The 26400-nt window shown below is 37.2% G+C and overlaps 2 protein-coding genes across 2 annotated transcripts in view; both read left to right on the top strand.

Moving 5' to 3' along the window:
- The window catches only part of LOC136835426 (SET domain-containing protein SmydA-8-like), a 9600-nt gene extending 515 nt beyond the window's left edge, over positions 1 to 9085 (top strand). Inside the window, exons 2-7 of the mRNA XM_067098949.1 lie at positions 1073 to 1210; positions 1368 to 1473; positions 1951 to 2090; positions 5790 to 6718; positions 7029 to 7144; positions 8843 to 9085. Of these exons, the coding sequence (XP_066955050.1) occupies positions 1074 to 1210; positions 1368 to 1473; positions 1951 to 2090; positions 5790 to 6718; positions 7029 to 7144; positions 8843 to 8977 (1563 nt within the window). The 5' untranslated portion in view covers position 1073 and the 3' untranslated portion in view covers positions 8978 to 9085. The remainder of the gene's footprint in view (positions 1 to 1072; positions 1211 to 1367; positions 1474 to 1950; positions 2091 to 5789; positions 6719 to 7028; positions 7145 to 8842) is intronic.
- A 1857-nt stretch (positions 9086 to 10942) lies between these two features.
- On the top strand, positions 10943 to 24531 carry LOC136835424 (PIN2/TERF1-interacting telomerase inhibitor 1-like). The gene is made up of 5 exons (XM_067098946.1): positions 10943 to 11224; positions 14535 to 14657; positions 16771 to 16975; positions 18820 to 19006; positions 23109 to 24531. Exons 1-5 carry the CDS (start codon positions 11152 to 11154, stop codon positions 23946 to 23948), a joined length of 1428 nt encoding a protein of 475 aa, XP_066955047.1. The 5' UTR covers positions 10943 to 11151; the 3' UTR covers positions 23949 to 24531.
- The last annotated feature ends 1869 nt before the right edge of the window (positions 24532 to 26400 follow it).

Below are 26400 nucleotides of genomic sequence, written 5' to 3'. Positions count from 1 at the left end.
TTTAGAGTTACAAGTTTAAATAACGTAAATGTACGTATGTGCATACGGCCAAAACAAACGTTTGCATGCCCATTCATGTATCAAAAATCGTGCACAATACACATATATATCCTGTATAGTATTTTCTTTTCGTAATACTTCCTGTTGAGACATCTTCCTCAAGGTCCACATTGACTTACGTTCCACACCTATCTAAAGTTAGCGTGAGCTACTTTTCTCTCGCAGCACCTGATAATTTGACGTTTTTAGTTGCCGCGTTATCACATTACCCAGAGGCAATGTAGACGTTTGATCTAAATTCTGAGGGTGATCGCACCGTTGTTGCTTTTAAAGATCTATGCTTCTGTACTCTTACCTTCATAATATTTGTAGCGGATACTATTTATTTCTTTGTTTATCTGAAGTTAATTTATATGTATCCATTATTTCTCTTGCCTTCTTTCCTATAAATACATTCAAAGACTATTATAGTAATTAGTTGGCAACTGATTGTCTTACCGGACGCTAATTCTAGACCTAGTTTTCCTTCGCTAAGACAACTAGTCTATGTATTTTCTCTAACCTAGATATGTTTGAATTTACGGCGTCGGTTAATTATTACAAATATTAGGGTTTTGGTCGATCTAAATAGTGATGATGTGTTAAGACCTACGAGAATGGCATTACACTTTCCACCACTTGTGATGGCACAAATCAACAAGCGGAACAGATACAGTATAGAAGATATTCAAAAAAAGATACTTTTAGTACCCCAACATGTTCAATATCAGTAGCGATGGGATTCTCTTATTAGCAATAGGAACAACTTAATTTCGTCGGAAACAATTTTTTCTAATAATATACATCAGTTTTACTTTATGAATTATTGTGCACCTTTGATTTTTTCATGACTCACTTTTCTAAAGTTTTTGGATTGATGATAATTACGTTTCTGATATATAAAAAGTTTAACTTCATCTCATATTATTTATTATTTTATGAATATCTTTAAATATTCCATTATCAGTGAAAATGGATGACTTTATTCTTTTTCCGTTTTACGCTCGACATCATCTGTTCATATATTTTTCAGAATGACAGCCACCAAATGCGCTGTCTGCCAGGCACCGGCCAGTCAGAAATGTGCCAAATGTTTTGTCACGGTCTACTGCAGCAAAGATCATCAAAAACAACACTGGAAAATTCACAGGACAGAATGCAGTCCTTACAGGTATATTGACAAGCACATTCAAGGCGGGAATCGCTTATGAAATTCACAAGGCACTCGTTTCTTATATTTCTTTGCCAGTTATTGAATTATGGACATTTTACAGAAAAGTCTCCCCTTTGAGTAATGTTATATTATAGTTATTCTTAACGAATTTTAGGGTATGTCAGTCAGCGGAGCTCGGTCGGTATTTGGAAGCCTCGCGTGACATAAAAGCCGGTGAAATCATACTCCGTGATTCTCCTCTGGTGGTTGGACCAAAGCAAGTAAGTTTGACACTAATACTCCCATCTCCTCTTTGCTCCTAATTTACTAACCGTAGATGTGAAAGGAAACTTCAAGTAAACTTTTTTACCGGATATTAAGGATATCAATTCCCAGGATTTAAATGTTCTATAGAGATAAAAAGATTTTATAAGTCAGATTCTCTAACTTCTCTAGAAAGCTGTCAGCTACGTGTTTCCTTTTATTTTGTCTCGTAGGTCAGCAAATATCAACTAATTAACTGTAGCAGAAACTGCCTTGTCCTCACAAAGTTTTAATCTTTCTATGCAGTGAAAGTCTAGCCAACTATTAATATTTAAAATTATAGTTTTAGAACACCGAAAGTGAAGTAATAAATATAATGCAGTCCTTTTGAAGGAGACAAAATAATGCTCCTGAATATGGCACTAGCATTTATCTTTTCATAGGTGACCATCTCGAGAATCCATTCCATTGTGGTTTTTTTGTTTTCATCTCAGGTGACTGTGCCTGTCTGCCTTGGGTGCTTTACTCCAGTTAATGGGTCATACAGCTGTACGGATTGTGGATGGCCGATGTGTGGGCCGGAATGCCAAAAGATTGTCCTTCATTATCCTGAGTGTCAGCTCTCAAGGAACAGGTTGGTTCTCTTAAAAAAAAAAAAAAAAAAAACTCACGACTGACTTCTAGAAAGTAGGGCACAGAAATTTTACATTATTAGAAATAGTCACCATTGTTTTCTCAGAGATCGTAACTTATTAACTGACAGGTCATTATACATTTTTGCTTTGGCCCAATTGGTGTACTAAATATCATTAGCGTCTTATGCAAATAAACGGTTATTTTTGCTTTGGCCCAATTGGTGTACTAAATATCATTAGCGTCTTATGCAAATAAACGGTATACATTTTTGCTTTGGCCCAATTGGTGTACTAAATATCATTAGCGTCTTATGCAAATAAACGGTATACATTTTTGCTGTGGCCCAATTGGTGTACTAAATATCATTAGCGTCTTTCGGTATACATTTTTGCTGTGGCCCAGTTGGTGTACTAAATATCATTAGCGTCTTATGCAAATAAACGGTATACATTTTTGCTTTGGCCCAATTGGTGTACTAAATATGAGCGTCTTACGCAAATAAACGGTGTTAGCCTTTCGGCTCTCAGCAAGTATTTTGAATGATGGTACCAGTCCCATGAACTTTTTCCATCCTAATTGCAATCCACCATAGTCACTTGACTTTCAGATAGGTCGACAGAGGCATAATGGGTATTAATAGAACATCCCTAAATTATTTCCCTTGCTTATAAGTCAAGATTTTGAATCTGGACTCGTGTGTGTGTGTGTACATATATACAGTGTGTGTATATATATATATATATATATATATATATATATATATATATATATATATATATATATATATATATATATATATATATATACTGTATACAGTATGTGTGTGTGTATTATGTGTTTGTATGTGCATGTGAAACTACAGTATGTGTTGTGAGCATGGAATAAACGTATATGCTATTACTTGAGTTTAGTTATAATTGCTCTCTCTCTCTCTCTCTCTCTCTCTCTCTCTCTCTCTCTCCTAGTATATAGAAACACAATTAGGTATTCTCTTAAAGACACCTTAAATAAATAGATGCATCAATAAAATAAACACATGAGGCATATTTGAGAGCCACAATTATTAGTAGCTAAAAAAGTTACCACTTGCACTTGTAATAGTAGAAAAAGCTCCTGACTGACTGATTCAGATTTTATGCCGGAGTCCTGAAGATTTACTCAAAGATAAGAAGCATTGCTTGTAAAACTCAAGATCTCTGATGTCTTTTAAGGAGTTCATCGTGGAATGTTTGAGCGTTTCTTTGTTCAACTTGTTCGAGATTGTTTCAGTTGGTAATGCATATGCTTTTCCTTATGAAATAAAAGTAATGGGAAAACCCGCTATTTATTATTACAAGCTGCCAGATGCATCTCAGTTTCCAGCTCAGATTTCTGAGAACTCAATGATTACTCCAGAACGTTTCAGGGGAATATGCTTCAGACCCTTCAGTAAAGAAAATCCCCCTCTCTCTCTCTCTCTCTCTCTCTCTCTCTCTCTCTCTCTCTCTCTCTCTCTCTCTCTCTCTCTCTCTCTCTCTCTCTCTCTCTACGACTCTAAGAAATATAGAAACTTTAATTGAATCTAAAATTGTCAGTTTTCTTCATATTTTTGTCTTGTATACATGAAGAATGAGACCCATTGGGAGCAGAGCCAAGGGCCTCGAATTACTTACATATGCAAGCTTCCAGAACTCTGGAGCTTCCTTTGGAATTTGGAATCTTTCAGGAGAGAAATTCTTCGTGGACTTGATATTTAGAAGTATGATTCCAATGTCCTTCGTATAGCACATTAGGTCAATTGGGAGACCCTCCTCCTGGGTGCCTTCTGAGAGAGAGCTAGGGAACTCTCAGCAGGGAGGCCTTTCTCTCGGGGTGTCTTCCCACCAATGGGGTAGGGACTGAGTCTTTACAGAGAAGGGATCCCGTGTAGGTCTGCAGCCTCTTCAGGAAGGCCTTTGCGCAGGGAGCCAGAGCACCCTTCATATGGGAGACCCTCCTCTCTCCTTTCCAGGAGATAGGCAGATCTCCTGCCAAGCCGAGAAGCACCCATTTAGGAGGGACTCACCACAGAGGTGGAGGCCAATGCTTCCCCCAGAAGGTATCCCTTGAGGAGGGCCTCTAGCCCCCCTCCCAAGATAATTCTCAGAGGGGGGTCGGGCACCCTGGCAGGCCAGGAAGTATCCTTGTAGGAGCCAAGACTTCCTAGAAATGGGATCTGATGAGGAGAGACTCCAGCCCTACCCCGGAGATGCCTTTGCAAAGGGAGCAAGAGCACCCCTAACAGCAAGATAGTCCTCAATATCTGCCTTCTTGGAAGGGAGACAGGGATCCTGCCAGGCTGGGAAGCATCCCTAGAAGTGCGCCTCACTTTAGGGGTAGGGGCCAAGGATTCCAAAGGAAATTATCCCTTGGGAATGGCTTTTAAGAAGTAGCCAGGACACCGGTAGAGATAGCAGTCATCCTGCTCCCAGGCCAGTCAGCATCCCTGAAGGAGGTCTTCACGAAGTGGGCTGAGGCGACAGCTTCCCAAGAAGGGATCTTTTAAGGAGGGTCTCTGTCCCTGAAGGGCTCTTCCAAAGCTGCCCTCCCGAAAGGGAGAAAGGGCTCTTACCAAGCTGGTTAATATTCCAGCAGGAGAGCCTCACCACAGAGGTAGAGGCTGAAATTTCCCAAGGAATGCATCCTTTGAAGAGGGCCCACAGCTCCTTCCCCAGAAATGCCCTCCCAGGAGAGAGGCAGGGCTCTTGACCGGCCAGAAAGCATCCCTAGAGGATGGTCTCACAACAGGGATGTAGGCAAAGTCTTCTTACGGAAGCTCCATCAGGAGGCTCTTCAGCCCTCCTCCCAGGGATGCCTTCCTAGAGGGAGGGAGGCCCCCTTCAGCAGGGAGGTCCTCCTCCAGATCTGCCCTCTCAGAAGGGATGTAGGACTCCTGCCAGTCCAGTAAGCATCCCCACAAGAGTGGGAGCCAAGTCTTCTTATGGAAGGCATCCCTTTAAGTGGGTCTTCAGCCCTTGTGAATGCCCCATGGGTCCCTTGGAAAGACAGGACAGGAGAGCCTCTCATTTGGATGGTGGGAACCCGTGTTTTCCCCTGGAAGGCAGCCATGGAGGAGAGGCTTCCAACCAGGTGGGGCATCCATGCTCCTTTGGTGAAAGCAGACCCGAAGTAGAGCCAACTGTTGATCTTAGTAGTGATCGGGGTTTTTATTAAGATCTTACCCATCCATGTTTAAGTTAATTTCATAGAAAACAAAATATACAATTCTCATAGCTCTAACTTTTCTACAACTTTGTATGTGCATGGAAATAACTGCCACTGACTGATAAACAATGAAACAGTTCCATACTAAGAACTGGCCAACTACAATCATTAGAATTTCACTGCAGATTAGTCTAAAGAAATAACTTAATTTATTATGTATAAAAAGGTCGATTACACCAGCCATTTTGACAACGGTGGCTCTTCTCGTTTAGTACCTCAGTCTTCCACATTATGGTATCATTCAACATAATTGTTTTTAATATAGCTTAACAATAGTGTAAAATTACCTCCGATGCCATTAACGAAGGATTTTCAAAGAAATAGATGATAACTCGTTCATATGGGCAAAATATACTTTGATTAACTAGTAGTTTTTGTAGGTACGATAACTTGGACATATTTTTTTAACATCCATTGGTGAGCAAAGTATTCATGAAACTTCACTTCTTTTCAGACCAGTGAAAGTCCAGGTGAACCAGTTTAAGAATGTCAATCAAATGTACGAGTGCATCACCCCCCTGAGATGCCTTTGGTTGAAAGAAGAGGACCCAGCAAAGTGGTCCTCCCTTTGTCAGATGGAGTCTCATCTGGAGCGTCGCATAAACACAGACGTCCACGAAATTAATCAGGCCAACGTTGTTGATTTCATTCAGAAGTACCTGAGGGTACTGAGCTATTCTGAGGAGGAGATCCATCGCATTTGTGGTGTAATAGATGTGAACGGTTTTGAAATTCCTGGTCCTAATGTTATAGGACTCTATGGGAAGGGTTGTCTCTTAGAGCACAATTGCATCCCAAATTCCTCCAGGACTTTCGACCCACAGTTGAACATAATCATCAGAGCTACTGTAGATATAAGCAAAGGTGAACACATCACTACTTCTTATACTGATCCCATGTGGGGGACAGCTAACCGACAGTTATACTTGAGGACAAGCAAGTACTTTAAATGCACATGCGACAGGTGTAAAGATCCAACAGAACTAGGAACTCACTTGAGTAGCCTTAAATGTAGCCATTGTTCGTCAGGACATGTGTTGCCTTCTCCTAATCCACTCAGTCCAGAAGCTTGGGTGTGCAGTTCTTGTTCTGCAAGCATCATAATGGATCAGGTGGACATCTTCCTCAAAGAAACTGGTGAGAAACTTGTGCGTCTTAAGTATAATTCCTTGTCTGCTTCAGAGGCATTCCTTAAAGCTACATCACCGAAGTTTGGTGAGAATCATTACTACAGGACCGACGTGAAGATGGCCTTAGCACAACTATACGGCCGTCCAGGGGGTCCCGATAAACAAGAACTTAAGGATTTACCCAAAGATCTCGTGGACAGAAAGGAAGAGCTCTGCCGGGAAGTTCTTAAACTTGCAGATATTTTTTGCCCAGGTAAGCCCCTTGCAAGAACATTCATCTGAAAGTAAAACTTTAGCACTTGATTTTTTTTTTTTGCTAGATTAAATGCATTACAAACTAGACTTCTGTATATATATACACTATATATATACATATATATATATATATATATATATATACATATATAAATATAAGGATTAAAAGAAATCCTTAAAAGCTATGGTTAAAATTAATCCGTGGAGATGTTACTGTTATATCTTTAGGAGTGGTGCAGATGGTACTGATATGCTTCCAAGAAAATGTCTAATACAGCATTGATAATTGCCTGTAATATTCTTTCTAGGACTGAGTCGACTTCGCGGTTTGCTGATGTACGAGCTGCAGGCAAGTCTGATGGAGAAATTCAGGCGACTTCCTAAGAAACTTAAAGCGTCGGCCCCTGGAAAAGTGCTGCTCAAGGTTCGCAAATTTCCATTCATACTTTCGATCATTTATTTTTTTCTGATTTCGTACCCTTTGGGAGTTGATAAATGATCCAAAGCTACAGAAAACCCAAGGATAATGTCATTTCCATGACTCTGAGGTTTCTTTTTTTTATTGGAAAATCTCTTAAAAGGTAATTAGAGATACCACGTATTGACTTTTAGTAGTTTAGTATAACGGGTTGATATCAATAACTCTGTAACTTCGAAGAAATATGTTACAGCGTCATATACGCTGTTTAAAATGATTTTGAATTTTCATTTAGGATGTATGACGTGAATATCAGTTAACGAATTTTTATTAAGGGTTCTTTTCAATGAGATCTGTCCTTAGAAAAAGCTTTTGATAAGGAAAGAAGCATTGTGGTTTCGTGAGTACTTGAGTAAATATGCAGTATTAAGGAATAACATTAATCCAGGAAATAATCATAAAAAAATGGTGTTGGAAAAGTACAGAGTAAATGCTTATTTCTTTTGTGTTGTATTTCTTAGTTTATCTACATATTATATCCCGATGTTTTTGGATTTCAAACTGTCTTCTGATATCAACATAACAAAAGAGAAAAGTTCCTAAGGAGTTTACTTTAATATTCTTTGAACATTAAACTGCTGACAAATTTGGGCTGAATGCACCAAGAAAAAATAATCCTTTGTGATTCAGTCTCTCTCTCTCTCTCTCTCTCTCTCTCTCTCTCTCTCTCTCTCTCTCTCTCTCTCTCTCTCTCTCCTAACACCTTTACGCGAAAAATTGTGGTTCACCGGTTGGGAACTCCATCTGCTCCCCCCACCTCAGTTTTCCCTTTCTTATATCTAACCCGCCGCAATCTGTAACCTCCGAACTGAAATGGAATTCTCACATTTACCCCTTGTTCCCTGATTGTCATAACCATCATTATTTTAAGGGACCAGGATACTGGTCACTGCCTCATTCGTTTCATTTTCATTTTCTCATAAGAACATAGTTATATATGGGCCAAAAAAGTATTGAAATTGAATAAAAATTTCTTCAGATATCTTGCAATACTTAGATGTATTAGAATAGTTGCTTTTGAAGGGCTATGTTTTTATTCAAGTACATTTTATTCTTTGATTGCCTTTGAAAGGATCTGCGAAGTTCTTTCTTCACATAAACATGGTTATCACTTGAAATCATTGCAACCACAGTTGTGTTACTTCGTATTTTGTGAGGACTGCATACAACTAGGATTTTACTTATTTACCTGTGGATATGGTCGTTCCCTTACCGGCAAATACAAGCTTCTTCAAACTGGTTAAATTCACAGTGTTTACACTAATATCATGTTATAGGCTTTATGTAATGTAGCTTATTCAGGTATGCATTATATTCAAGTTTCTAACTAATACTTTCTGAATGTTTATCGTATTGGGTCACGACTCTCTCATATCACACTTTTGTTAATCTCTCGTCCTTTTCCTTTGTCAAATGATGCTAATGGTCATTCAACCTAATACAGTTTTATCACTGCCTTTTTGAAAATTTTTAAATAAAAACAAATTTGGATTACAAGTATGCTATAAATGTTACAGTCACCTGCAATTCGATGTAGATAGAATACCAAGAAACGACATTTTTTTTAAAAATGATTTTCTCGTACTTTTAGTAGTGAGTACAAGAGCCTTTTACTATTCTTTCATTCTGAAACATTTTCAACAGGAATCTGCTCAACTATTGAAGGAATCCAGTACTATTTTGTTGATGGAATCGCCGCTGCAAGATGAATACCAGCTAGCCATGCAAGCAGAGGCTGACCTAGAGTATGTTAACAATATGCTGGGTAAGAAGCGGTGAAGCAGTCGCTCAAGATTTTTGCTCAAGCCCTGTCCAAATGTACGCTTAATCTAAGCACAAGATGTGAACTCGACAAGAGTAAGAAATGAAAATAAATTGTTGATGAAATGCCAGTTGGTATCCTTTAAAATTGCATTTTAGAATCAGAAGCCTGTTACCCTACATGCTGAGCCAAAGAGAATAAGGAGAAACTATGCATCAACGACGTGCTATTTTGAAGCTTAAACTAAACTCAGGACCTTGTTTTCGGAACAGGTGTCCCAATAAATGTCAGCTGTGCGTTTTTTATCTTAGTTTTTCAAACCAAACAAAAATTTGTGTCGCTTGATCGCCTCCCTTTTTTTTTTTTGCCAAGATGTTAAAACATGTCGATTTCGCTGTTGTCCAAGTTTACACCAAAGTAAAAATATTTTACACCTTTCTAACGTTCCCAAAGATGTCATCCGTCATTTGTAAATGAAATAAAAGTACTTTGAATGGTGTCGAAGCATATACATGTTGTTATAGTCCGAACAGGCCTAGCTAGCACATTGGCAATACTGCTTGAAACAGCATGGAAGAAAGCTATAGGACAATAATATATTGGTGCCGCATCGCGGACCAGGATGCTCATAAGAAGCAAGAGCAAATAACAAATACCCCAAGAATGATAGACGGCAACAAACCTATGGTCTGGAGACTGGGAGTCGGCGTGCAGTGTTGGAGAATAGAAGTGGAGGAATGTTGGAGAACAGAATTGGAGGAGGCACGAAGAGTTTAGGCAGTATTAGATAACGTAACTTCACAGCAGCCACCAAGGTAATGTAATGTATAAAGAGGGCTGTAATGCAAAATCAAGCCTTTAGCATTGTTGGTAGCTTCTTCCATTACGATTAATTCCACTGTATTTCGGGCAAGTAAATACGAGTAATTCTGCTGGCTGACTGCAGTGGGAGGACGCTCTTGTGGTACTCGCAGTTCCAGCGTCAGGATGTTATTACCAAAAGATTGTATACCTCCACAGTATAATTTTGGCGCTGGTTCTTCTACTCTTGTGTGTGTGCGCGCGCGCGCCTTCAGATTTCCGGAGGAACAGCTTATCCTGAAGTATACAGAACATTAAGTACTATAATCTATTTTGCAAATGTTTCAGAAATTGTTCTGGTCTAGTTTCGTCTTCAAGCATTTTCTGACACATTAAATATGTGGATTTACATTCGTGATGTAAATTTTTATTTAGTAATTGAAAATTTCTTTCGGAACTATGATATTAGCATAAATGAATTCCCGTATAATGTCCAATTAAATCTCAGTTGGTCATAAAAAACCCCGTTCGCAATAGCAAAATTACTCCACAAAGTGTTTTCATGAGCTTCCAACTGCTCATGATTATGAATGACTAGCATCCACATTTTATGTTTTATTTTATTAAAAATGTAATTGTTACTTAATTTAGCAATACCTGGTTTTCCATATTTTGATGGTTACGACCTCTGTCACTGTGTTATTTATACGTACTGTTTATCGTATCAGCTGCTTTAAATTTATTTTTTACTCAACTGTAATGCATTCAGTTTTGTACTAACTATTTCTCAGCTTGTAGTTTTTTTTTTTTTGCGTTGTCGATTATGGCCATAATTTTGAGTATGATATTCTCATTGTAGTTCATAACTACATAAAACTGTCCCTGAAAGAATGCTTCCTCAGGATCAGCTGTAATATTGCCTTAAAGTGCTCCACAACATTTTGGGCACAGATTTGTGTTTTAATTAAGACTAATAAAGCTGAATGAATTGTATGAAATTTTGCGGAAGGCTTACATAATGCTGTCAGATGAAGAACTGAATACACAATGAAAGAGACAAGGTATAAAAGATCTGAAAAAATTATTTAACACATTTTAAGCTAGTGAACTTACCAAAACTTTCTTATTTAAAATATATTAAAAACAAATCATCGAAGATTGTCCAAATCCACCACTAAATAGTAGAGCAACGTGATCTCAGTGGAGTAGATGGAAGTGAGAAGTTTAAAGATTTAGGGAGTGCCGATACAGAGGTAAGGGTTTCATGAAACAGTGGCACTGCACATGGCAGTCACAGTGAGGCCAGGCGATTATTTTCTGTCGGATTACCTTATGTAATACAAAATTCTTTCATTATTATCAAAATTGTTTATGAAGGTGAACTGCAATAATGGCTATGTTAGCAGAACCTCGGAGGAGACAGAAATGGTCTTTGAATCCAAGAGGAGCTTTGTGGGCAAACGGTAAGTAGCCCAGCATATCGTGACATTTTTCTCGTGAGTTCAGCATGGAAAATTATATGAACAGTAGTTTTGACATTTTAATTTTGTGAATTTATTCATGATTTTTAGTGAGAACTTTGAATTAAATTTAACGGCGGAATTATTAGCGGTAGGCCTAGCGTAATGACCAGACTAGCCTAGGCTAAACGTCAAAGGACCAAAGGCGGTAGATCTAAGTAGTAGCTCCGCGGCGGCGATTTCCCTCTAACTTGACTTTTTCTACAGTTTTTTGGTTGCTAATTATGGATTTATCTTCAATTTTTGTCGCACGAATGTAATTAACCTGTAATTAACCCTGAAGCTCATCCAACAAGGGGTTTCCATACGCGATCTTCACAAGACAGAGCCCGGGTACGTCTGTTTGGAATGGTTCAAATCCCGTCCGGCAAGGGTAATAACTTGTTAACGTATGGTTACCCCCCCCCCTGGGGCACTACTAAACATGGCAAAGGGACATTCCATCCCCCTGATGCCAGTGCTAAACACGGCAAAATGCATTTAACTCCCTCCTGTTGGTGAATGGCTCCCTCTCGTTTTTTCCCTCCAGAGGGCACCTCCCCAATGTAAACATGTCCGCTCCATTTCTGTGTTCTCCCCCACCCAAAATCCTGAATTCCCACAGTCCTCCTTTACTGTTGGGTAGAGTTAGGGGGCAAATAACAGTTGGCCGACAACAAACAAACTCACCGCCAATATCCGAAGCCCTAAAAGTGTAGAAAAAAACAATTTCCAAGGTAAAAACAGATGCGGAGCTGTTACTTAGAATTATTCGAAAGGCACCCAAAACCAGTTTCTCTTTTGTGCCAGGGTTGTGTGCAGAATAGGGAGACATGGTTATTCAGTGTTACTTGGGGGTCGTGGTCCAGGTGGGGCCAAGCCTCCCCTCCCCCCCCAACCATCTTGGCATGGTGCCCTAAGTTAGCCTAGGTCTGGTTAGGTTAGGTTAGGTCAGGACACGGCATTCTAGGAAAGGTTAGGATTTCGGTAGAACTATGGGGTTGCTCCGCATCGGATGTTACTTGGAAATTGATTTTTCATATAGTATTTTGGTTGCATATTAACAAGTGACTGTTATTTTTGTTGGTCTTCTGTAATTAACCTGTAAATAACATCAGAACTGATATGTTTTTGTATGCTGGCCATCCTGGAATGGTATTGCGCATGCGCAGTGTTATAGTGGAGCTTTTGGTGAAAAGAGGAGTTTCCTTCACCTGGGGGGTTTGGGGGCTCTGCCCCCTGGCTAAGTTACACACCCTGCTAGGTTAGGTTAGGTTAGGGTATGTTAGGTTAGGTTAGGGTATGTTAGGTTAGCATAGTTTTCCTTAGCCAATCCCTTCTTCAACATCTGGCTCCCTAATGACTTGCGCATGCTCGGAAAAATTCCATAACAACGTAGCAGTCCGGTCTTTCTCCCAGTGAATTCTCTCACCCAAAACACCACATTCCCAAAACATCCCCAAGCATGTTGGGTAGATATGAAGTTATTAATAATTGACCAACAATAAACAACACCACCTCCTTCATCAGCAACATTAAAAGTATAGGAAAAATCAGTTTCCAAGCTAATAGTCTGTTCAGAGTTACCTTGTAGTTTTACCAGGATTTCTCATACCTACCCCTGTCTCCCTACTCTGCATCCACCCTTGGTTCCTGTCAGTAATTTCTTGAAAAGGGGAAAACGCCTTAAAAGTTAGTAAATATATAGGCCTAGTCCCTAATCAAACTCAGCTTGGAAATTTATTTTGGTAAATGTCAGGAGAAGACTGCACAAAGGTATCCCTTATTCATACCGGTATAATTTTTGGGGCTAAACAATGTTGAAAATGGTGAATATAATGCAGTACAGGTGAGATCATTTGAGAATATTACTGTACTGAGATAATGACAAATTTTCTGTCTTTTATGTTTTAACTTTCATCCCTGAGGGACTGGTACTAAACATGGGACACTTGTGTTTAGTACCAGCACCTCGGAGATTAAAGTAAAACTAGGGACTAAAGGTGGTGAATTTCTCATTACTCAATAGATTTCTCAAATGATCTCACTTGTACTGCATTATATTCACTTTTGACATTATTTAGCCCAAAAATTGTATTGAAAAATGTTACATTCCTGCAGCCTTCTCCTTTACATTTGCCTTTATTTCAATAGTAGGCCTATTTATACAATTTTAATGATATTGATATTTATAATTTTTATCGTAAATAGTTAGTTAACCCATAGGCCTAACACATCTTACTTTAGGATATCCAGTACTAATAGGTGAAAGCTTGCCCCCAGTGGCAAAGTGGGTTGGAAACAGGGTAAAACTGAAGACAACTACTTTGGGCTGGTTCCCACCAGTTGGCAAACATAATATTTATGTTTTGTTTGTTTATGCGTTTTGTTTATGTCTGATATTTATCATCTTTTGTGTGTGTTTTTACGTTCATTCCTAAGAGGCTGGTACTAAACATGGCGCCCATTTTCCACGTAACTGATAGTTACCAAACCAGAGGGGCGCAGCAGTAGTCTTCAGTTTTACTGGGAACAGATAGGTGAGGTACAGGAATGCATCATAGGCTAACCTGTTTAATAAGAATTTGCAAGTGTGTACATTGCATTACAGTATATACACTACCCGTGGTTTGCTTGTTTGTGAATAATAGTTTGGATGGTCTAGCCTGTTGTGAAATGTTTTACTTATTAGAGTCTTATTTTTGGGTGTTTTAATGTTTACTTCTTACATCCTGAGATTATCTAGGCCTTTATTACTTTTATTAATATATTTTTTATTCGTAATAAGTGAAATCTCTTTCTTTCTTTACATTCTCTTACTTCCTAATGACTACCATATTCTTTGGAAGCTTGAATTCCACGTCAATGGCCCCTGTGGGCTTGTTCTGTATGAACAGGATTCATCTGAATAATAATAATAATAATAATAATAATAATAGTTGGGTTGGGCTAGAATTTTTGGGTAAACCTAGCCCATGTACTTGCACCTTTTTTGCACATTCAGTGAGCAGTAATTTTTGTTAGAGCCATTCATAATCTGTATCTTGGCCCTACCCTTTTGTTTGTCCACACATGTATTATCATCTTATGCATCTAGCAATACTGATTATACTTCGCCTTTTGTTCTGATTTTTATTCCCCTCTAAATTGTGTTATGATAAGAAGTACTGTCATACTTGCACAGACATTTTTATGCAACTTGTGCATATGGGTGGAGACTTCATTTGTGTACTATGTATATGTTTATGTCAAATATTACTGTATTTTATTTCAGATGACACTAAGTTTGGACAAAAGCTGATGGAAAAGATGGGATGGTCAAAAGGTAAAGGTCTTGGAAAAGAAGAGCAAGGTGACAAAGACCACATTTCAGTTCGCATAAAAGACAACACTAAAGGTAAGATCATTTTTGTAATCTTTGGATTTTAATTTTTATTTGAATGACTTTCATTTCTTAAATATAGATATAGTTTCTCCTTCTATAGAAACCCTTTTGATTATCTTAATTGTATTTGCATAATAGTTTGGTTAATATCTCATAAGAAATGATGTGTTTGTACAAAAATGCAACCATTGCTTGAACAGTCTTTTACTTTGATGTTTGAAGGGCAGATCAGCCCTTTGAACATTATGTATGTTGTGGAAGAAATAGTGTAATATTTATAAAAAAAAAAAAAAGCAAGCGATTTCAGAAATGCTGATTGTCAGCCAATCACATGATGCACTTGTGCGTGTATCTTCACCCATGGGTGGACAGATGAAGTAAAACTGACTATAGTCATTTGTCCATGTGACACTATGGAGTAAACATCACTCTCCCAGGATGTAGCATTCAAGTTTTTTTTTTTTTTTGACAACCTGTTTTCATAATTCACTCTATTTTCTGTGTACCATATTTTAATTGGGGCAGGGGGAGATATTTTGCTTTAGGTTCACTTGATGTTAAAGTTCTTTTGTTTTGTTCCAATTTTCACCTTTCATTTTAGACAATTTTCTTTGGGCTAGCCTTGCGAGAACGAAGAACTTAGACTCAGTGGTACTGTATAGTCTTTTGCTCAAATTGCACTGTAAATGCCAAAGCTTGAGAGTGTCCTTCTCACAAGTAGTCTGCAGTTTTTTATTCTTTGCCCTGCAAATGTAATATCTTCCTCTCATCTTTCCAGTGTCCTGATTTTTGTAATGTTTAGTGAGCATTAACATTAACCATGCAATCTTTTTTATGTAAAACTGATAGTCTCTGACTTACAGTTGAGCTAAGCTCCTCTCCATCTGATTGGAGATAAAATTTATATAGGCCAGTATTGTATTGTATTACCTTGACCCAGTCAGACAGGAATACTGTATGAATTGTTTGGTGTTAGCATCACTGTTAATCCCGTCATAATCATTCTTAGAGTATTTTCTCATCAAAGAACATTCCCTGTATAGATACTGTACAATGTCAATGCCATTTGTATACATTAAGTAGTTACCGTATTTAATCGTCCAACATGATCTTGGTTTCAGTATTATTACCATTTTTCTTTCCACCCTAACTATATTAGCCTAGATTTATAAAATGAAGTACCATTCTGTCTAGAGTAGATAGAGTAATTTGACAGATATAATTCTGAGAAGTGGAGTAGATGGCAGTACAGTATATCTAATCACATTGAAATGAAAATGTAGCTGTAAAGGTGATTTAGACATCAAGTTTGATTAAAAAAAAAGTAAGAACAGAATGTAAGAAGAAAATGGATAAAATATGTGTTGAAATTAAGGACATAGACATTGGAGAAACATATGAATAGTACATAATGGGGTTAAAAGGATAAATGTGAACTATGAGATTGGAGCAATGAAATGTTTATATGAATGGTGTGAGAATGGAGGCAGTTGATTTGCGTTGGTATTTTTGGCTAGACATAATGGATGATGAGAGGATTAGGGAAGGAGGAGGGTCACAGGTAAGTTAAGCAAGGAAGGTAGCAGGGTGTGTGTAAAAGATTGGAAGGAAACTTGGATCATTTAATGAAACTTGAGTAAAAATGGCAGAAATTACTGAGACAGTTCTCCTAATGAAAGTAAAGTGTTAATGTTTAATATAGATAAAAAAAGGATGGAAGTTTAGCAATAACTGTTTTGCATAGTATGAGGCATAAATATTGAAATTGAAAGAGTGAGAAATTGGATGTTCAGAAGTGGTGGAAAGGTTAGCATAGGTGAGAGGATTGACAAGAATGTTTTGAGAGGTTTTAGTCACATGGAAAAAGTGGATGGTGATGGGTTAGTGGAAAAAGATGTACAATTCAGCATTGTTAGGATTTCTGTATTTATGAAATATCAAGATTTAAAATTTGTTTGGCAAAATTAATGTGTATGGTATCTAATTCTAGATTTGAATAAACTGTTGTTATGGTTTGAAGGCATTGTTTTGTGTAATTCAGAATTAATTTAGTATGTGCATAAATCTTCTTAATGAAATTAATATTTTTGCTAATTGAAGTTTTCATTTTGGATTTTCCATACAGGTCTTGGGTATAAAGGAAAAGATGATGAATGGATAAAACACTATGAAGGCTTTGAGCACGTTCTGGCCACACTGAATAGTGAAAATAGTAGTAGAGCCAGTTCCCCTTGCAGTGATTCCCAAAATAATGAAGCGAGCGTGGATTGGGAAGCCTCAAAACGCACATCTTTGGAAGCTCTCTCCAAAAATTCTCATGCAAGATTGCAGTAAGTAAAATTTTCTAGAATTCAGGATAAAGTATATCATTTTTAATTTGTATGCACCACTGGAGCTTTGGTAGATAAATGGGTTACTTGCAGTATTTATTATTATTATTATTAGTATTATTATAATTTTTGGGGGGCTGGGTTCTATCACAGTCATCCTATTTGACTTGGTGGTTTTTATAGTGTTGGGTTCTGGGTTGCATCCTGCCTCCTTAGGAGTCCATCACTTTTCTCACTCTGTGCGCTGTTTTTAGTAGCACACTCTTCTGCATGAGTCCTGGAGCTACTTTCAGCGTCTAGTTTTTCCAGATTCCTTTTCAGGGATCTTCTGTTCATGCCTAGTGTTTCTTTGTTTATGGGACAATTTCCACTGGCATATCCCATATCCTTCTTCTTTCGATTTTCAGGTCTTGATGCTTATCAATTTTTTCTCTTTCATGCTCATCTACTCTGGTATCCCATGGTGTTGCCACATCAATGAGTGATACTTTCTTCTTGATTTGTCAATCAACGTCACGTCTGGTCTATTGGCACGTATCACCCTATCTGTTCTGATACCATAGTCCCAGAGGATCTTTGCCTCATTGTTTTCTATCACTCCCTCAGATTGGTGTTTGTACCATTTATTACTGCAAGCTAGCTGGTGTTTCTTGCACAGGCTCCAGTGGAGGGCTTTTGCTACTGAATCATGCCTCTTGTTGTACTGGTTATTATTATTATTATTATTATTATTATTATTATTATTATTATTATTATTATATTATTATTATTATGATGATGCATTTTGGGAAGATTCTTTTTTTTTTATTTTCTCCCCCCATTTTGTCTTCAAATCTCGACAAGTAGGTACTCCTGACTGCCTGACCATATTACGTGACCCTATCATAAAGGACTGATTTGCTTTTCAAGTTCGCAGATGCATTATTATGCCTAATGCACAAATGTTTGGTAGCAAACTTTTTTTGATTTTTCTACAATAAATTTTGTAAATTAGTTGGTAAAATACTCAGATTTTTACCCCCAAAATCAATAATGATTGGTTCATGGAATGTTTTCTGATTTACATAAGTTTTCAGGTAATATTAAACCTAAAAAAATAAGTAGGGGTTAGGTAGGTAGAAGATGCTTTATTGATGTACTGTTATATGAAGGGCAATGAGAAGTATATTTTCCAATTTGACATACTCATGGTATATAGTATTATTAATGAATCTGTTGATCTGCAGTTGTAGTACATTAATATAACCTTGAGACATGGAAGACAAGAAAACTATAAGTACTTATAAAAATTATGCAAGTAAATAATGAGACATTGAAAAGCAAAGCAAAAGAGTTGTAAGGACGAGTGAGTATGATTTGCAAAGTCAGAAGGAGAAAAGCAGTGCAGTAGTATAAACCGTATTATTACAAATTACATAAACATCCAGGTCTGTCCTGTTATATGTCCTTTTGAATATGAGGCAAAACTGAATATCATGGGTGTTGAATTGTGATATATCCTCTCTTGTTAGTTCACCCACCTGATCATGAGGTAGTTTTCTTGTAAATTCTTAGTTAGCGTGCGATTCACAATACCAAAGTGATGGGCTTAAGTAAGGTTGTGATTTGTGCGTTGTATTTAATGAAAGGTTAAGACAGGGAAGTAGAGCTGCATATGCCAGAATGTGTATTAAAAAGTACACTGTTGTAGGTTAACTGCACTAGTTGACCTTGTTTGAGCAATTTTAAATTGAAGATGTAGTATATATGAAGGAAACATTGTAATTATTGCACATGTACAGTACTTGGTTTTATTTCTTTGTTTTGTTATATGGAAATGAATATTGATATGACATTTTTTCCAGTTATAAAAAGTTCACACGAGGAAAGGATCTAAGTCAGCGCGACCTTGATGATATTGAATGCATCACTGGATCAAAACGTGCCAAGCAGCTTGCAGAAATTGCTAAAAAAGAACATTTTGAAGAGGTGGAAGTAGGAAAACAAGAACAAGCTAATGGTATTACAACCATTAAAGGTGGCAATATTCAGGTAAGCTTCTTAATCTGAATTACTGTTTGGTTAACCCAAGTCCATCGATTTGCCTGAGCCTGATTTTATGGTCAGCAGCTCCTTGACATATGAAAGGAAGAAGAATCCTTACTTGGCCAGTATTTGGGCAGCAATTGTGGTTGTAATGGTGGTAGTCAAGTCTGTAAGACTAGTAACAGCATGCTGCCTCTCCTGAAAATTGTTAATTTTAATATTGGATTTTCATCTTTTTATTTGTTTCATCCATATATCTGTGGGGAGATCAGTGTGTATCCTATTTTTAATGGTGTTTACTTAATTATTCCAATTTCATAATTGTTGTGTATATTCTTCCTTCTGCAGTAAGTGTCATGCTACTACCATGTTGGTGTTTGTAAGAACTGTACGGCTGTTTTCTTTGAATAACTACTTTGCATCACTGCTGATGGCTTTGTTGTATCAGGTGTATCATGTTTCATTTGTATTTTATTTGCATTTATATCCTTGTGGTGTAGGGTATACAGTGTAATAATGAGGTTTGGGTTAATTCATTTGTTAGTTTTGGTAGGTGTCAGAGTATTTTTTTTTAGGTTCAAGTGACCCACAGTGCTTATGTAGTGTGTTTTTGGTGTCTGGTTGAAAGTGTTTTTCTCCCCAGAGTCTTCAGATAGCATTCATAATGACCTTATATTTTAAGCATAGATGGTGTGTTATGACTTTTCTTTCTTAACACTGGTAACGTGCATTTAAGATATGTGGATACTCAGTTTTTTATATATTGCATCACATTAGCATTTTTGTTTCCACCATTCTGCTGTGCATTCTGTGTTAATAAATTAATGTCACCAGCTTGTTATACAAGAATTAAAAGGTTTGTGATAAAGCTTATAAGCCATATCTACATGGTTATGTGATGCCTAGTGCCTCTGTACATTTTAAGTGCTGTGGCACTCTGCCTTCCCATGTAGGATTATCGCTATTGAAACAGCCATTAAACTGTGTAGTGGGAGTGCTAAAACAATGATCCCTTGCCTTCTTGTAAATGGACAGATCAGAGTTCAATTGAACTTTTGAAAGCTGTGCTCCTTCCTTTCCTAATGGGCTGCAAGCATTTCTTTGCTTGTGCTGATGTTCTATACATGTGCATGAGGTGCTGATTACTACACTCTTACTGACACCAGTATCACTAAAGGTCCAGTACCTTTTGCTCTCCCATCTTTTGCCCTTTTGAGACTGTTTTCCTCTCTGGGGCACATTCTATTTATCCTGCATCCCGGCTGGAATTGCAGTCTTGCTTTATCTCATTCTTGTTTCTATAGCAGCTAGTTTTGACAGAGGGGTGTCACTGTTCTGTTGCTGCCCACAGGCTCTTTCTTGTGATGGAAGGGACCTTGTTGCACTTTGGAAGGGAATCTATTGCCTAGTGTCTCTCTTTTAGACACTTGTCACTCACCTGGAGTGCTCAACAGGTTCTCTTTCATCTGTATTAATCATTCTTACTTTAAGTTACATTGGGATACTTAGAGTAATGCTTCATGAACTACACTGTTACACATCTAGAAGATTCACTGTCATTCATCCCACCCTGCAGCATGCCACACACCTATCTCTTGGTACTGTAAATTCCAGCTCATTGTTCATATAATAGACTACATCATTTTTGAACTGCAAGTGATGTGCGGCATGTTCGGCAATATACCTATCTGTATACTTCATATGTTGAGCTCATCATGCCTAACCCTGATGGTTACTGTTTGTTAACACTACACCTTAAGTTACTTAGTACTTCTGCTTTAATTCACTTGCCTCTTGTGTAACAAATATTCTGCTGCATGTCAAGCACTGGGTCTTCCTGTTACATTCATAATTCCACTTGCTTACCTTCCTCACCTGTTGTAAATTACATAGTGTATAGAGTCATGTCCAGCACCACAGCTTCCTTGTGATTACATATTTCCTTACACTCATCTGCTTTATCTATAATCTGCTTTATCTATAATGGGTCTTATGCATTACTGTGCAACTCTGCTTCTCAGCTGTGGTTGTGGATTGCCTCTCTACACCATCTCATGTGTGAGTAAGGTGTGCTGCACCGAGAATCTTTGCATTGCCATACTAGCTGCAGGTTTAAAATTATTACTGTTGGTGACTGGGTTACTACACCTGCCATTATCAGATCTCGTTTATTATTATTGGTACTGTAATTGCACTAGGACCTTTTTAGTAGTTCATCTGCTTTACCCAGTGGGGGATGTATGCCACCATAGGTTGTCCTCTGGACTCGTTCTTATCAGGAGCAAGCACTCAATCAGTGCTGTTGCCCTTGTGATTGCAGACAGGTGATTGTAAGTGGAAATGGTTAATGATGGTAATGATACCTGGAGCAGAGGACCAGCTATGAGGAGAGTAACAGCTGCACTGCTGGAGTTAGTGTGTGCTGTAGTTATTCAAGATCCTGGTAGGTGTGGTATGGCAACCAAAGCAAGATATGGAGTGGGCATTGTCCTAGGTGCTGGTGCTCAGGTGGCCATAGGCATGTTGTTGTCAGGCCCAAGTGCATGTCCAGAAGCAGGTATGTGGTTTGAAACAGGTGCAAAACAGGGGGCTGGTTTGAGACTAGAAATGGTTGCATGGCCAGAGGCCAGAACTCAACCAAAAATAGGATGAAATAAGATGCCAAAGGTGAGCAGCAGAAAGCAGAAGTCCAGGAGCAACAGGAAGGGAGGGTCTGCAAGTAGAAGTGAGTTGAAAGCAAAAAAATGAAAGGAGGCAGGCATGTATGACAGAAAAGAGGCGAGGAACTGGAAGTTCCTCCGAGTGAGGAAGACTGCAGCTAGAAATAGGCAAAAAGAGTGACATTTCTGACAAGGAGGCAGTTATAGACAGTTGTATTGTTGCAACAGATTTAGAAAGGGACTGGAAGAACATTATTGAAGATACATGGTTCTTCAGAAAATAAATGGTAGTGGTTAAGTGAGGGAAAACTAAATTAGTACCCTTTTTAGTACCCTGATTTATTGATGATGCCAGCAGTAAGCAGCAACTTTACTTTTGTCTTAAGTTCATACTAATTGTAGGAATAGTAATAGTCTATAACTTAATTCAGAGTGAAATTGTGTGACCAGCTGTTAGCTCCATGAGAATATACTCTACTGCCTGCAATGCCATATGAATTTTCTGGTTGCTTGGTTTGTTAGTGTGATGCTACTGTATATGGTTATAGAAAAAATTATATTGACACTAGATACTGTAATCTCTTTTGCTTATTTCTTCATCATATCACATTTGAAACGTTTTTCGTGTAAAGTTATTGAGATGAGTAATTGAAAGTACTACTTTCTTTTGGTAAAAACATCTTATGAAGCTCTATTACCATGTTAAGGTCCATCAGTGCAAATTGATAAAGCTGCACAATTTTTGTGCTATGTACCTTTTCATGTGAATATGAATCCAGCTAAATCTTCTTGTTGGCATTTCTAGTTTGCATGAAGTGATGACTTGTGTTGGTGGGGTATCAATCCAGTTAGTATGAATACAGTACTGAGATTGTTTTCCCACTGATGGATGGTAATATGTAGTGTACCATGTATCAGCTTTAAGTTTCTTTTGCAGATAGTACAAAAGGTTCTTTGCAGTACTCATTCAACCCCTCAGTTGCATTCCTGTCTGCCTTTTGTTTAACATGTCATCCATTGAGGGATGAGATATCACATAAATTAATGAATTCCATCTAGGTGTCTATTATCTTTAACTTTACCTTACCTGAATTTTGAATAGCTTTACCTGGCTTAAATTTTTGCTTTCTAATTACTGCATTGGTTTGGTCGTCTTTTGTTTTTCATCCGTTGTCATTCCCTTCTGTTGGCATCGATTGTCTATTTTCCACTTTTATGATCATTTTTTGTGGAAGCTTGTGTGCTGAAGAATAAATCTTTCATGTATGCCTGGTGATAGCTTTGTTTTATATTGTTAATAGCAACGAGGATGACTTACCACTTTTCTGCAAATGTACAGCTGTATTGGTCTTTCTCATTGAGTCATTTTTGACTTGTAATATTATAAGCCTGTATGGGTTAATCTTGTTGCTCTTATTTTTATGGTTAACATTGCTGATGTATTTCAGGATTATTTTGCAAAGAAAATGGCGATGTTCAATAGTAGTGTTGGTCACCGAGCAAACACTTCAGCTGAAGTTTGTGAACCATTGAATGATGAATTTGAAGACAGCCAGATGCATGAAGACTCAAAGAGAAGTAAGAAGAAAAGGAAAACTGAAAATGCTGCTGATGTCTGTGAAGGTAACGAAAAATTTAGTTCAGAATGTGATGAAAGTAAGAAGAAGAAAAAGAAGAGTAAAAAAGATAAAGGTGTTGCTGATATCTGTGAAGGTAATGAAAGCCGTATTGCAGAATGGGATGAAACAGAGCCAGTCAAGAAGAAGAAGAATAAGGAAAAAGATTTTGCTGACACCTGTGAAGGTAAAGAACAAATTTCAGAATGTGATGAAACAAAGAGAAACAAAAAGAAGAGAAAAAAAAATGTTGCTGATATCATTGAAGGTAAGGAAGAAAACGTTTCAGAATGTGATGAAAGAGAGAGAAACAAGGAGGAAATGACAGGGGAAAATGGTGTTGCTGTTAACTGTGATGAGACCAAGAAAAATAAGAAAAAAAGAAAAAAGGACAAAGATGATGCCGAGATATGCAAAAGCACTGAAGAAATGTCAGAGGGTGGTGAGACAAAGGAAAACGGAAAGAAAAGGAAAAAGGCAAAAGATGCACCAGATACTTCAGAAGACATTGAAACAAATACTTCAGAAGGTGACGATATAAAGAAAAACAAGAAGAAAAGGAAAAAGGAAAAGGATGCTACTGGTACAGGGGATGAGGGAAATCTTGTTTTTGAATGTGAAGGTAAAGTAAAAAAGAAGAAGAAATCAAAGGAAAGTGAAAAAGATAGATAGCTAAAGATTTATTTAGCTCTAGGCTCAGGGTGTATGTCAGATTCAAACTGTCATTAAAAGAGTTTTATTAACACTAATATATATATATTTATGAGAATCAGAGCTGCATTATTCACTAGAAGGCATTAACAAGTAATTAATGTAATTTCTTAGGGAAAAAAGTTTAAGATGAAAAAGAAAACAAGCAAATGTATAATAAAGTGAAGAGTAGCATTTTTCTATTAAGAGAGAATCCATCATTTATACAGAATGAAAGTGAAAGCAGTGCAAGCTCTAATTGAAAAGAAATTATGATATTTTACTGCTCTAGTACTTGAGAGTGAGTATAAAAAAAATGCTGAAAAGTGCTTTAAGAGAATTGGGTGGTAAATAACCCATATTATTTACTAGTGGAAATAATATACAAAATGCTACTAGATATGGATTTAGAGTTTTAATTGGCTTATTAGAGAAATTGTAAGTTTCTTTAATTTTATGGTTTTCAAATATATTTTGATATATTTAATTGGGACCTTTCCTTGTGTATGATAGTTTCTGAATCATACTAGTTGTTTGCTAAATATTAAATTCCTGTTGATATTCAGGTGTGTTTTCCTTTCCTACTTGATATACTGTACCTTTATAGGTGCTGCATATACAATTAATGTATGCCACATTTTCATTTTAGATAATTTTCATTTGTAAACAAAGGAATTTTTTAAATGGTGATGTGCTAAATGTATAGGTAGTGCAGTTGTTCAGTAAATTTTTGCTTAAGTAAATTAGATTTCAGTGTAATACATTTTTCCTGTTCTGTGTTGAGCTGTCATGCTGTGTTATAAAACATTAGAGAGTCATTTCATTAGAATGTCTTTATCTATTCCAGAGTTTCCCATGGCAGTTTACAGTTAAAGCTTGTGTATTTTCTAGACTATGCAAACACACTTAAAGCATTTCATTTGTTTTGTATGGTACTTGCAGAGAATGTAGTCCATTCCACAAAGGAGACCATTGTTTCAGAATCTGCATTGGTTACCATGAGGAGAAAGTAACCCTCAATGATTAAGTGAAAATGCATTTCGTCTCATATTTCATAATGGTAAGCACTGACAAAGTGGTTTGAAGGTTTTTTCGTTTTTTATTTGTCCTGTATCCTCCATTTTTGTTCAGGACAGAGAACATTAACAAATATTCTTCTCCACCCATTTTTACATGTAGCACATTTTTTTTCTTTCTAACATTAAAGTTGAGGGTCTATTGACTGATTAGAAATATATGTGATATTTTGGATATTCTTTTTGATATGTAGAATTAGAATTATTTTGTATGGTGAAGTATTTTTGCGTTAACTCTTTTCTTGTAATACGTAGTATATCGTAAATTGTTCCAATATTTACATAGTTTGTTTTTTAAATTGGCATTTTAAATTTCGTAAACTCTGAGTCTCTTGTGGCATCATAGAGAAATACTGTGATTTGTATAGTAGTTGTATCTAAAGTAACTGGGATCTTTCCTTGCTCCATTTTTGTCTCCCATCACTATCAAAAATGACCTACATTACTTGCAGTTAAGTAGTTCAGCATGACCTGGAATATGCTTTTGATTTCTCTAAGAACATGAAGGAGTTGGTGTTGATGTTGTGGTACATATCCCTATCATCCAGACAGCTGCCACCTGGTAAACTGCCACCAGGACAACTATCATCCTAGACATCTGCATTATATTGATATGTGTATATACACGTGCAGAAAAATTTCACATTATAATAAAAAGCTAACTGAAATTTTCCAAAAACTCAAGGAATATAAAACTGCAAAAAAAAAGTTGTAAAAATATAAAACTTCTATAGGTATGAAATACGCTAATTGTCAAGATATATAATCACACAAGTAAATAGTCATTAGAAGTGATCAACAATTTGGAAGCTTTGTCAAACTACTGACTGTACATTCAACATGTCAAAACATCATTTACTAACAGATAAAAATTAAATATCAGCCAGATTTTTAACACCTTTAAGTTCTATGCCCTAAATCTGGTTTTACCTTGACGTTACTTGATGGTCATGTCTATGTCAAACAAAAAGAATTATCCTTTATGTGAATGTGAATGCTGTTGGCATAAAAACTGCAAAGCCAAAGAAAAATGTGCAGAGGAATTAATCAGTCAACTTTGTAAACATAACCATGCTGCTGATATTAATGGACAAAATGTTTTACTTCCACAAAACAAAATGAAGGTGGAATGCTACAAGTACTCGAGAAGTTTCCAAAAAGTTCATCACCCGAGCAATAGAGAACATATATGAAGGAGTATCTCCAATTTTACTGTGCATTAACCATATTACTATATGAAAAATTTCTAGCAACAAACATCAAACTCTTGGAAAACTACTGTACTGCTACATTTCAACATGCAATGGGGGTGTTTGGGGTGATAGTCTTCCTGGCAGCTGGTGTGCGATGGCAGTTGT

The sequence above is a fragment of the Macrobrachium rosenbergii genome, chromosome 55 (assembly GCF_040412425.1).
Source record: "Macrobrachium rosenbergii isolate ZJJX-2024 chromosome 55, ASM4041242v1, whole genome shotgun sequence".
NCBI lineage: Eukaryota > Metazoa > Arthropoda > Malacostraca > Decapoda > Palaemonidae > Macrobrachium > Macrobrachium rosenbergii.
The sequence above is the reverse complement of the archived record's forward strand: the minus strand, read 5'-3'. Positions and strand labels throughout refer to the sequence as shown.

Excerpts from the sequence above, each read along its gene's own strand:
- LOC136835424 (XM_067098946.1), top strand. The coding sequence starts at position 11,152 with ATGGCTATGTTAGCAGAACCTCGGAGGAGACAGAAATGGTCTTTGAAT. Across the intron at positions 14,658-16,770 it reads CATAAAAGACAACACTAAAG|GTCTTGGGTATAAAGGAAAA; the intron begins GTAAGATCATTT and ends TTTTCCATACAG. Across the intron at positions 16,976-18,819 it reads AATTCTCATGCAAGATTGCA|TTATAAAAAGTTCACACGAG; the intron begins GTAAGTAAAATT and ends CATTTTTTCCAG.